General features: G+C 55.5%; 1 protein-coding gene across 2 annotated transcripts; it reads right to left on the bottom strand.

Moving 5' to 3' along the window:
- Positions 1-673: 673 nt before the first annotated feature.
- PLEKHO1 (pleckstrin homology domain containing O1) lies at positions 674-10,918 on the bottom strand. 2 transcript variants are annotated; one of them, XM_021542107.4, is made up of 6 exons: positions 10,707-10,918; positions 9,762-9,908; positions 3,169-3,309; positions 2,827-2,931; positions 1,960-2,061; positions 674-1,649 (listed from the first exon to the last, which is right to left on the bottom strand). In XM_021542107.4, the coding sequence occupies exons 1-6, from the start codon at positions 10,731-10,733 to the stop codon at positions 882-884; spliced, it is 1,290 nt and encodes a 429-aa protein (XP_021397782.2). In that variant the 5' UTR covers positions 10,734-10,918; the 3' UTR covers positions 674-881. The 2 variants fall into 2 exon arrangements, with proteins under 2 accessions (XP_021397782.2, XP_085416842.1); XM_085560716.1 differs by having other exon boundaries at positions 9,762-9,899.
- Positions 10,919-12,260: the final 1,342 nt, after the last annotated feature.

The following is a 12,260-nucleotide window of genomic DNA, read 5'->3' as shown; positions in this document are numbered from 1 at the left end:
GTGGTGTCTGGCTCCCGCACACACCCCCTGACTTTTCAGCTCAAAAAAAAGGTAAAAAAAAGAGAAATGAGAATGAAAAGCTCAAATGCCCCCCCCAACTGCCTGTGTGGGCTGTTGAATCCAAGGCTTTGATCCTCTGGTTGCACAGAAGGGAAGACACATCACTGCTACCTCCCACTGCTCAGGGCTAAGGGGGTCTGTGAAGCATTCCTGGCCCGAAAGGATCAGGGTGGATATGGATTGTGACACTGCTGCCCTTCCAGAGGGCTCTGTGTGCACCCCAAAATAACAGCTTCTGGCCCCAAGTTTTCTAGGGGACTTTGCCAGGACAGAGCTCTGCAAGCTGCACCCAGCAAATACCTCAATAGCCTGGAGACCAGCCTGGACTTCCCACATCTTCAGGAGAGTTCCTGGATAATGGGAACTTCCAGGCAGTGGTGAGAATGGACATCTTTTCTGACCTTTCAATGTCATTTATTTCTGAGAGGGAGCAGGGCACGTGTCTCGGTGAAAAGAGAATTTGGGGTACAGCAATGCCAAGGCTCATCCAGCTCCACTCCACGGGATGCTCCAGGGAGACATGGGCAGTTCCCAGGAACCAGCGCTCGCTCCTGCCCTTGGAGCATGACAGGAGCTGTGGCCTGCAGTGCAAAGGGAGCTCTAACAAAGGAGGTATAAACTGCAACTGATTTATTGGAACACTGGATTGATTCATCAGGGGATGCGATGGAGGAAAGGAAGGGTCCAAGCTTTGAGAAGCAAATTTGGGTGAGAACAGGCACCTTTTCACTCTTTTGAACACTGTAAATAATAATAATATTTAAAAAAAAGACCAGATGGCCACCCTTCCCAGTCCCTCCCTCCCATCCCAAGGCTTGCCTTCACATCATGCTCTTCCTAAACTGAGACTGTGAGCTCTGTTTGGGCTTCGAGTCTGACTGCTGCAGCTCAAACTGTTTGTACAGGTCCCTCAGCTCTTTGATCTCCTGCAGCACCCTCTTGGCTTGGCTCCAGGTGGAGGAAGCCTCCCCCAGCAGCCTCTCAGATTCCTGCAGGATCCTTTCAGAGTCCGACTTGGAAGATGATGAGGAAGAAGAGGTGGTGGTAATGGTGGTGCTGGTGTTGGAGTCCTTGGTCTTTCTCTTGCCTTCCCCGTAGCCCTTCACCTCTGTCAGCAGTTCCTGAGTTTTTTCCAGTTTCAGTGCAACCAGTTCCTGTATCCGGGACAGCTGCTCCGGCTCTGCCGAGGCAAACTGAGCCTCCAGCCCCTTCCTCAGCACCGCCCGATGCGTGGAAGAGTCCCGTCGGGACAGGATTTCTTCCATGGAGGCACATTTATTCTTTTCTGAGTATGAGAGCTTTTTGGGGACCTGCGGTGTGTACATGGTCCCTTTGTCAAAGGAGTCATTGCGCTGCCTGGCTCTGTCCCACGAGGTCACCTCCTGTCGGGGGAGGCTCCCTGTCCGCCCTTTCTCCGATGACTTGGTGTTCTCCGAGTCCGAGCGGCGCCGCCCCGCTGTGAGGTGTGCCACGGACTTGTCCAGATCCACCCGGAAACTCTCCTCGCAGGTGCCGTGATCCTCCGGAGAGGCGTCTTCCTCCTGGATCAGGTCAAGGGTCAGCATTCCATCAGAGGTTGAGGTAGATGCCTGGAGAAGCAGAAAGAAGAGTTGGCACCAGAATAGCTGCCCCTGCTTCCAGGGGTGTCTTCACTGCGGATGCACACTACAGGGAGGGAGTGGGAATGCTCCCTCACTCAGTGACAGAGCCTGGGGTGGACTTTGCCAGAAGGTTTGCACAGTGCAGTGGTCCACGAGACCAGAGGATGAGAGCTGATGACCCCGAGCTGTCCTTATGGCAGCTCCCAGTTCAGGATGGAGCTCCAACAGCTCCACTTACAAATGGAACACTTCCAGGGGAATCTCACCCAAGCAGGTGTCTGGGACTGGTTGTACCTACCACAGCCATGAGGTGACCCCGCGTGGGAGGGCGCCGGGAGTGCTGGATCTTGGCTCTGTCACGTGTTGGGTGGGCAAGGAAACTGTCCTCTTCCACGGTGACCTGCAGGGTGACACGGGCTGTGAGCACGGAACACAAGCCATTCCCAGCTCCTGGAGCTGTAAGCAGGAGGAGGCTGGCAGGGAATGGGGTGTGGGAGCGACCTAGTGTTTGCTTGGTCTCTCCCCTCTGTGCCATGATGGGATTACATCTGCTCAAGTCATTCCTGACAACTGAACCTGTTTGCAAAGACTCCTGTGACAGGCTCTCCTGAAAGCCATCTCTCCTGGTGCTTTTGTCCTGCTTCTAAAACCTCTCCCATAGTCTGACCTTGGTTTTCCTTCACTTCAGGCTCTGTGCTGCCATCCAGGAGAGGAAAGAGCCTCCTGGCAGTACCGTGGCACTGTGGGAAGCTGAGTGTGAATGGGAGATCTGAGACAGGTCTGAGCTGAGGAAGGGTTGCCATGAAACATTAATGTGAAAGTCAGCCCTGGAGCGAGGGCACAGCTTGCTCCAGGTAGGTTCTCCTTCCCTCTGAAGGAAACTGTGTGGGAATGACCACCCTGACCTGCCTCTGCCAGCTCACCTGATGTTCTGGGTACACCCTGAGTCCCCAGGAAGAGGCTGAACCGAGGCTGCCCTGTTATTTTTCCTGGCAGAAACTGCTTTGTGTAACTGGGACTTTTACAGTCCCCTTGAGAAGTGGGAGGAGCTCTGCTGGAGACACTTTGTGTGGACGTATCCCCAAGACAGGGCTGTTCCCAGCAGTCTCAAACCTTCACCCGGGCTGAGACAGGGGAACCAGGGCTCAGCATAAATCCCACTCACCTCGTCCAAGATCCGGTTTTTAGCACGTGTGATTGCAGAGTTGAGGGCGTTAATCCAGGACTCCTTCTCTTCTGGACTCACAGCCAGGAAGATCAGATTTGGTGCCTACAAAAAAGGGAAATCGGGTCAGTGCTGGAACTCACACAGAGACAGGCCCTGGCCAGTGTGAGGCCTCTACAGAAAAGGCAAAGCAGAGCTGAGCCTCCAGCCCTGTTTGCCCCATGCAGCAAACCCCAGGACCATCTACATCCCTCCCTGCATCCCCCAGGACCATCCACATCCCTGCCCACCCCTGGAGCCAGTGGTTTTTGGGCTGGCTACATCTGGACAAGCCCCACATACCGTGTTTCCAGGCTGCCTGGAGTGGGCAAGGGTAAATTTACTGTGGTTCTTTTTGCTTCTACTTTTGGACTTCCTGAGCTCTTCACATTTCTCATAGTCACTCAGGTCAAACATTTCCTGTATGTTTTTTTCATCTTTTACCTGCAAAACAACAAGAAAATTAGAGCTTTGCAGATGTCGGACAGAAATTCTGCTGCTCCAGCCAGCAAGATTTCAACATGAGGGTTTCAACTTGTCTCTTCTGGAATGAGGAGCATATTTAGAAGGATAGCAAGAAAATCACACTTTGCCAGGTTAATTCTTGCCTCTTCTATCTCCAGAGGGCAGGGGCTGCTGGGCTGTCACGAGGCTCTCAGTGTCCTTCAGAGAGTCCTTTTGAGTGACTACTTCACAAGATCTCCCATTTTCCAGGTCTGTTCTCCAACACTCTGCACTGCCACAGTGTGACAGGTACATGGGATGGATCAGTGTCACAAAGGCACAGATTAAAGATGGAGCTCACACAGGGTCACTGAGGCTGCAGCTGCACTGAGGGACTGGCAGGGATCTAGGGGCACACAGGGATCTGGATGCTGACCCCTGACAGTGCCGTCCCTTGGGGACACCTGGAGCAAAGGGGAAGTGGCAAAGCTGTCTGTACCCTTCCTCTTCTCCTAATGCACCATCCTCAATCCCACTCCTGCAGCAGGGAAGCTCTGCTCTTCCATGGCAAACATGTGGAATTAGAAAACTGGGGTGGGAGACAGCTCGGGTTTGCATGTCCATTACAGACATTGCAGCAGGCTCAAATCTTCATCCATCTGTTTAATCCAACTCCAGCCAGTCATCCCAGGCTGCAGTGGAGGGTGTGTAACTTGGGTGCTGGGAAGGCAGATGGTAGTGAGGTCTGAGCCCTAGGATTTCCTGAAGGGACTCCACCCCATTTCATACATTTCCTCCACAGTTTTGGGAAGCACTGAAGGAACTCCCTATGATTCTTCCATAGAATTTAATCAAAGAGGGTGACTAAACCAGCTTCCTAACCAGGGGCATGGATAAACTGACCATCTGGCCCTGCCTGATGACAACAGCTCCCCTCTATCCTTCATCCTGACTGTGTTCCCAGGATCCACAGGACAATCACCGGCACTGCCATCCCTGATGGCCCAGAGCTGGTTCCTGCTTGTGACACATCCCCTGTGTCTGGGTGTGATAACAGAGACTGTCTGGCTGCACATCCTCCCCACACGCTGCTAATCAGCTTTGATCTCTTCCCACTCCCATCCTACAATCCACCTCTTTCCAAGAATCTCAGCCGAATTCTGCCCGACTCATTTGCTGCAGGAAAAGCTGATCCCCCTCCGAGCCCCCAGCTGTGCTCTGCAGCTGAGACCAGAGCCTTTGCTCCAGATGTTTGCTCATGTGGGTCACTGGGGCTTCCCCAGCCCTCCCCTTCCTGCACAGAGCTCACACAGCTGGGACTCAACCTCCTGCCTGCAGGAGTACCCCCAGGAGGCTGCAGGACAGAGCAGGTTCAGACAAACACCCTGCAGGTGCAGCTTGTCCTTTAAATGCCTCCGAATGACACGAGCCAGGGTTCTGACACTGCACTGGGACACGCTGAGGGGATCCTGCTCCTGTGTGTGACCCCTTATAAAATGCTTAAAACTGGGAATCCAGAATCCTAAATCCACAGTGGGATTCCTGGGGGAACAGGGTCAGCAGCAGCCTGGAGTAGGTGGCTGTGGTGACAGAAATTCCAGGGGGCACAGGAAGAACAGTGCGTGTCTCACTAAGGGCATGGCCACCTGAGCCCCTTCTCATGCTTGTGCAACAGAGCATCCAGTGTGCAGAAAGAGAAACTGGACAAGGAAGGTGAAAGGCAACTCCAGAGGCACTTGCCAGCTCTTTTGTCCCTTGTGGGAGGCTCCTGAGGCCAAAAGGAGGGAAAAGGTGGCATGAGAGGCAGCTCGGAGCAGCCTCAGAGGTAGGAGAGGCCGAGGAGAGTCATGCAGCCCATTCTGTGTGAAAACAGGACAAAACCAGCCCCTGAGGAGCCACAGACCCACTAGGACCATATGGGCAACAGAGCTGAAATCCCAGTCACTGTCAATCACAGGTGGGTGACAAACCTGCAGGGTGTCACCTCCTCCACGTTCTCAGTGACATAGAGGCCACCCAAATCAAACCTTCCAGGCTTCTCCTAAGAGGATTTGTCTGGATGTGTCCCAGCACCCGGGCAGTGCCCAGGAGGAAGCAGCTTCTGGTATCAGTTCTCAGTAGGAAGGCATAAAGCCAGAGGTTGGTGGTTGATTTTGGCAAAACCATTCCCTGCTGGGAGGTTTCCAGCAGGTCTTTCCTTCCCTTCCCCACAGCTGCCAAGGGCTTAAGGAATTGAGGGATCTCAGAGCCTCACCAGCAGGCAGGTCCTGCTATCCATGCCCTGTGGGAAGCTCGGGATTGGAAGGATTAAGGTGAATCAATCCCAGCAGGTGCTGCCCTGTCTGATGGCCTTGTTCTCGAGTTGTACCCATTTGAGGCAGGCAAAACAACCTTGCCCTGCAGTTCCACCTGCCTCCTACCTGTGGCCAGGTGAGGGAAGGGAAACTGAGGCATGGAAAAGGAATCAGAAGCATCCCCCATCCCTACAGCAGGGAACATTTCTCTGTGAGATCACACAGCCCCGCACCCCTGGCAGCTGCCCCTGTTCTGCTCGGGGTGTCACTGCCTGTGCCAAGGCTGACACTGCTGACGCTGCTTGGATCCAAGGAGGGGAGCTGCATTCCTTGCACTCCTTGCACTCCTTCCTCCGCAGCTGCTGCCCGCCCAGGCTGGCCCCAGGGGCACCCAGCACTCTCTGTGCCCTGAGATGTGGGGGGCTGCGGGCACGTAATGGGTCAGAACATCAGCCATGGCACCCAAATCTCTTCTCCAGAGGGTCACAGCTGTTTGTGCTCCCAAAGGTCTGCTCCCATAGGAAGGCTCCTGGCAGTGCACTGGCAGCAGGAGGGTCTCTGACCCGGGTTAATGAGCCACCCTTGGGTATCTCACAGATGAGAGTTTGAATTTCCTCATCAAGCTGTGACCTGCAGTGACTCTGAACCTCCTGGACCCGGCTCAGGGCTGTGCTTTGGGGTCAAACCATGCACAGAGGGATAGGGCAGGTGCTCAGTCTCACCAGTCTGGGATTTTTGGCGATAATTTGAGCAGTTCCCTGCTTGCAATGGGACACAGAAAAATGCGGAAGATGCCGAAAATCACAAGACACCCAGTGTGAGGCACCCACGGGACACTTGGGGGGATCACAGCGTGGCTCAGGATGTAACCAGAAACCTCCAGACTCTCAGTACAGCCAAATACCCAAACATGGGCACTTTTGGGACAGACAGTTCCTCTTGTAGGCTACGACCAAAGTTTCACTTCCTCCAGCTGAGCAGCTCTGCACGGAGCTGGGGACACGGAGCTTCCTGCAGAGCTGGCTGAAGCCAGGCTGTCACTGGGTCAGGGATGCACACTGGGGCAGTTCTTGTCATGGCCAGGTCACTGCCCTTAGCTGATGAGGGGATGGAGGCAGGACGTGGCTGCTTCAGTCCCTTCTCCAAAGAGTCACCACCAAGGCTACCACGGACACAGGTCCCTCAGAATCACTGAATTGTGACATGGTTTTGGAGGGACAGCTTCCACTAGCCCAGACTGCTCCAAGCCCCATCCAACCTGGCCTTGGACACTTCCAAGGATGGGGCAGCCACAGCTTCTCTGGGTAACGTGTGCCAGGGCCTCCCCACCCTCACAGGGAGGAATTTCTTCCCAAAATCCCATTGTGCTGTGTTCAGCAGCCTTGCTGAGGGCAAACACCCCATGGAGCACTAGAGAACAGACTATGCAAACACACCCCCAGCCTGGAACCGAGGAGCGGCACCTCCTCGAGTGCTCTTGTGCTAATTGAGCCGATGCCTTTGGTAGCAAACAAGCCAATGCTCGAGAGAAGCGTTTCCTCATCCCCCTCGTCAGCCGGGCCCGAGCTGTCTGGCAGCCCCCGGCTTCCTGCGAGGAAGTGCCGAGCCCGAGCTGTGTCAGCTCGGCCGCTGCTCCCCGGCGCAGGCAGGGACAGAGCTGGAACAGGGAACAATTCCCAGAAATGTGCCGGTGGGGGGGAGGGACCGAGGGGAAAGAATGCAAGAGTGAGCTAAGAAGGTGGTGGTGTGCTCAGCAGAGCTCGGCTCGCTGCAGCTCATCTCTACAGAGCTGGTTTTGGCTGATAACCAAACGCTGAATAACCAAGGATTTTGGTGTGTGAGTTCATGGAGTTCAGCAGCCGTGGGGGAGCCGAGTGAGCAGGGCCAGAGCCTCAAGCTCCCATTTCGGGAGGTGTCAGACAAGTCCCACAGCTTTCAAAGGGCAGCACTCAAACACCCTGTTAGCATTTTCCATCAGCTGGGCTGAAAAACTACATTTCCTCTCCTTACAGACTTGGCTCTGCCAAGGAGAAGCCCCGGCTTCTATCAGGCATTCCCAAATTCTCCTGACAAAAGGAATAATCAGGGCTGGTCCCTGACCTGCAAGCCCAGGTCCTAGACAGAGAACTGGAAAAGCACACAGATTCCCAGGGGCAATCGGCGTGGATATCGATGGGATTTTGTTAGTCTGAATTTTGGAAATCTCCCCATTCCAGACCTCAGCCCATGCTCAGCTCCGAGCAGTTCATCAACACCTGCCCCTAGCCAAGATACTTCCCAAGGGATCCTGGTGTGGAACAGACAATTCCCGGTCCCTGTGTGCTCTGGGGAGATGGGATTCATTGCCCTGCTTCCCAGATGGAGAAATTCAGGCAAAAGTAAATAAATGTCTGGTTTGAATTCATTTAATGAGCGCATGGCAGAGCCGAGGAGCTTCCAGGAGCCTTGGGATTTAACCCTTTCTACTCTGAGATGCTGGGGAGGGCTGGGAATGTGGCTTCACCTGCAGAACACCTCTGGAGCAGCTGCTGAGTGTGAGATGAGCTCCCAGGAAACAGCAGGTGCTCTGGGAGCAGAGCTTGGAGCCACACATGGGCCTTTCCTGGGGCCCAGGAGGGGTCCTGGCTTTGCTAAGTGCTGATGCAGGTTGGCATCAAACCCTGCACCACACGTTCTGAGACCCTGTGAGCAGGAGGTCTTGGGATAACCCCCAGGAACCCCCTGGGGATTCCCCACATTGAGACCCCCAGGATGCCAGACCCCCTTCCACTGGTGTGTTCCTCCGTGCCACAGGCACAGAGTCACCTCAGCACATGCCAGCAGCACATGTCACCTCCATGGAGTCACCTTAGCACACACCAGCACCAGATGTCACCTCTGCAACCAGATTCTTCCATATAAAGCCTCAGCAGCGGCTGCTGCATGTTATTTATGGTCCCTCACACACACAGGGAGCCCAGGGGCCACCTCAGGCCCAGCTGTGTGCTTTTGCCCCTATGAAACACAAACACAAGAGCTTTTTGTTCAGAATAGGCTCCGTGTGGCCCTTCCAGCCTCATCCCTCTCTTGGGCTCCCAGCACACCTGGATTTGATCTGTAGCTACCTGGACATCTATTGCCTATTCCCGTGTTTCTCCCTGGCTCTGGAGCAGCCAGGAGGTTGATGGGAGCAAGCTCTGGAATGCCAGCAAGCAGCTCAGCATGACCTGGGCATTCAGTCCACTTTTTAGGCCATTTCTCTGTTGTAACAAGCCCTGACCCTCTGCCTGTGCCACATCCATGGCTCAAGCAGCCTTAAATCAAATTATCCCTTCCTCTCTCCAGGTGCTGACAGAGCCAGGCCAGGCAGCAGGGTACCAAACCACGGTCTGTCAGGAAATTACTGAGAGGGGGAAACCTGGAGAGACCAGGATTTTATCCCAAATTCCCTGAGTTGGAGCAACCCTCATGCCTGCTGTGGGCACCACTCTGCCCAGTGCAGCTCTGGGATGTCACAGGGAATGGGAGGGAGGAAGGATCTGGCCTGGGGAGTTCTCCCTGATGGATTTATGGAGACAAAAAGCACGGGGAGGGGGCATGCAAGGACAGCCAGGTGCTGGCTCAGCCTGACAGTCACATCCGATTACCTCCAATGTCAACACCACGTTAAAGCCCAAAGCCCAGCAAGGAGACGAGGGGCAGTGGAGGGGGCACGTGTTACACCAGGATGTCGATCCGGGGTGAAATTCCGTGCAAAATGCAAGAGATCGACCTGTAAATGGCTCGATTCCAGTTGGGAGAGTGGAGTTATTTCCAAAGAGAGAATGAGCAGGTGGGAAGAAGGCAGTGTTGGCCTCAAGGCCGGAGGACAGGCACAGAAAGGAGCCGGCATTGCTGTCGCCGCGGCGGAAAGAGGTTTGAGGGCTTAACTAAGTGAATCCTTTCGTGTCTCCACGCTGGGAAAATGTCTCCCAGTAGGGCTGTCTGGGAGAATCGCTGTCAGAGCCGACCCCGACCCCGACCCCGGCCGGGCCCCGCCGGCCCAGCCCGGGGAGAAGCCCCCGAGGAACGTCCCCGGCCCGGCTGGCGCTGGAGGGGCGCTGGGGAGGGCCGGGGCTGCGCCTTTCATATGCAAAGAGAGGAAGGGGGGATGGGAAAGGAAACTGAAACCGATCCTACCTCCTTCTCCGAGATGTAAAGCTGATCTCCCTTCAGAACCACATAACGGTTTTTCCAGATTTCCCTAAAAATGCCTTTCCCGCAAAATTTCCGCACCCAGCCGACCTTCTCCGGCTGCACAGGTTGCTGGTTTCCATCCTGGTTCCCCTAACACAAAGCGAGAGGGAAGAAAATGGGGGGGAAACGGGATTATTCTTGGTTTTACACTCCTTTTTCTCCCTCCCTTCCCTCTTTGCCCAACTTTTGTCTCCCCCTCCCTCCGGCCCCTCTCTCCGCCGACGCCGGGACCGAGTCCTTCCCCGGGGTCACTCCGCGGGGATTTTCGTGCTGCGGGCACGAAGCGACATCGGGAGGACGCTGCGAGGAGCGGGCAGGGTTCTCTCCGCGGTTATATAAGACAGGCCGGCGTCTCCATCGCCTCATCCAACGGGCATTTACCCATGGAAAGGGGAACAGGAGGGGGATGGGCGGAATTTAAACCAGCTGGGGTTTTTCTACTGCGGTTTTCATCGCGTTTCGGAGCTTTTCATCAGCAATTAATTCAAGAGGTGAAATCTATGGTTGGTTTCTATCAGAGGTGTCTCCGTAGGCAGCGATGATCGGATCGCTGGGTGCAGCACACAACACGGTAAAGAGCGACGGATTGATGGTGCCTCCGGATTTTATCGTTTCCTTGTGTTCCAAGATGAAAACTGCCTGCCTACATCACCCAGTGTCTGTGGCGGGTGCGGGAGGCAGGAGGGGCGCTGGGCAGGGGCAGGAGCAGGGCCGGGAGCAGGGTTTGGGTCTCTTTGGATCTTCTTGGGGGTCCGTGCGCTTTCTGCGGGGGGAGCAGGGGCCAAGCGAACAACCGGCCCCGCAGAGACAATCCCCCCCCTCCCCAAAACATCCAGGAGCCTCCCTTCACCCTGCCTTACCCCGCCGAACAACCCGTTCTCTACTCACCCTTTTCGCAGAATTATTTTTTTTCATCGTTCCTCGGTGCGCTCGGAGGCGATTCGGGGGCGGGGGTCGCAGAGGGGCTCCCGCGGCCTCCTGGCGCGGGGGAACACCCGGGGCTGCGCCCGCGATCCGCGTGGCTCAGGGCCCTCTCCCGTTACACGGCGCCCGGTCCGGCGCTCTGAGCCATCGCCAGCGCCGCCGCCGCCGCCGCCGCCGCCGCGTCCCCCCCCGCCGCCACCATCCCGCAGCTCGGGGGGCTGCGCTGGGCTGCGCCGGGCTCCCGAGCTCCATCTATAGCCGCCAGCCCGTGACGTCGGGGTTCGCGGCACGGGGCGAATCGCAGCCCACGAGGGTTTTTCTTCTTTGTCTCTGACTCACCGGCGACGCGGGTCCGTGGGGCAGCGGCAGCGGTGCCTCGCCTGCTGTTCCCACCGGGGACCAGCCGCGTTGCCGGCGGTGTCGTGGGTCACCGGGAAACTTCCTAGGAGAGGGAATAGCAGCCGGGTGGCACTGGGAGGGTTTTCGCCCCTAAAGGTGTTCGGAAGTGGGAGCAAATCCCTCTGGAGAGAGGAGATGGGGGATTTCCTGGGGAGGGGGATGGAGGAAGGGGTCGCTTCCAGCACGGAGGGTCCGACAGCCAGGATTCAGTTGAATTTAGAGCATGGGTTCCAAAAGTCAGGAGACACTCAGCTTCCTAAAAAATGCACTTTTTTGGCTTATTTTGTCTGCCTCCTCCATGTCCTGCAAGTAAGATTGATCCATCATCCATCAGTGGATCAGGTTTCCAATGACTGTCCATCCCCCACCCTTGATTTCAAGCTGTAGTTTCACCCCAGTACTCTGGAATTAATGCAGAGTCCTAGGGATGTACTTGGATTCTGGAGTATTTCCAGAGCTTCTGTGTTTGTATTCCATTCTGAGCATTGGCATTTTTGCCATGAGCTGTGGATGCACTGCATACCTGAGAATACCTGGGACAGAGACACAAACCACTCTCTACACCAAATCCAGGGGTTGCCTTCTCATCCTATGCCTCTGCAATCCTGAACTCCATGGGCCTCAAGACCAGGATTTGTTGTCTCTGTGCCTCAGTTTCCCCTTTTACCCCAAAGTTTGTTCCAGGCAGGGCTGATAGCAGAGGACAGATGACCCACGTCAGCTGCCCAGGGCCCCCAGTGTATCCCTAGGACATCACAGAACCTGCCAATTTATTTAATGACATTTTGCCTTCCAACTGGACTTGTCCTTCCTCACATCCTGTTTTTGGTGGCCAGGGCCTGCAGAGCACCGGCTGATGGCCAATACCAGATGGCACAGTGCTGGTGGCAGTAGGACAGCTCCGTTGTGCCCTTTGGATCCAGGGCCCACGCTCTTCCCAAACGTCCTCTGGTGCCAGGGAAGTTGCCCTGAAACCACAGCAGGTAATGCACCTGCACACACCTCCCTCCTCATCCCTGGGAGCAGAAATTCAGCTGCAGTTGGAATCCTCAGGCTGTTCTGACAGTGCGACAGTGAGTCACACTGTGAAAGATGTGACCAATGATTCAGAGCTGGAAA

This window comes from Lonchura striata, chromosome 25, assembly GCF_050655825.1.
Source record: "Lonchura striata isolate lonStrDom1 chromosome 25, ASM5065582v1, whole genome shotgun sequence".
NCBI lineage: Eukaryota > Metazoa > Chordata > Aves > Passeriformes > Estrildidae > Lonchura > Lonchura striata.
The sequence above is the reverse complement of the archived record's forward strand: the minus strand, read 5'-3'. Positions and strand labels throughout refer to the sequence as shown.

What these genes read in the sequence shown, in the direction of transcription:
- PLEKHO1 (XM_021542107.4), bottom strand. Translation starts at nt 10,733, where the DNA reads ATGAAAAAAAATAATTCTGCGAAAAGG. An exon ending in TTTACATCTCGGAGAAGGAG is followed by an intron (nt 3,310 to 9,761) that starts GTAGGATCGGTT and finishes GTTGTTTTGCAG; the next exon opens with GTAAAAGATGAAAAAAACAT. An exon ending in CCAGGCAGCCTGGAAACACG is followed by an intron (nt 2,932 to 3,168) that starts GTATGTGGGGCT and finishes CCTTTTTTGTAG; the next exon opens with GCACCAAATCTGATCTTCCT.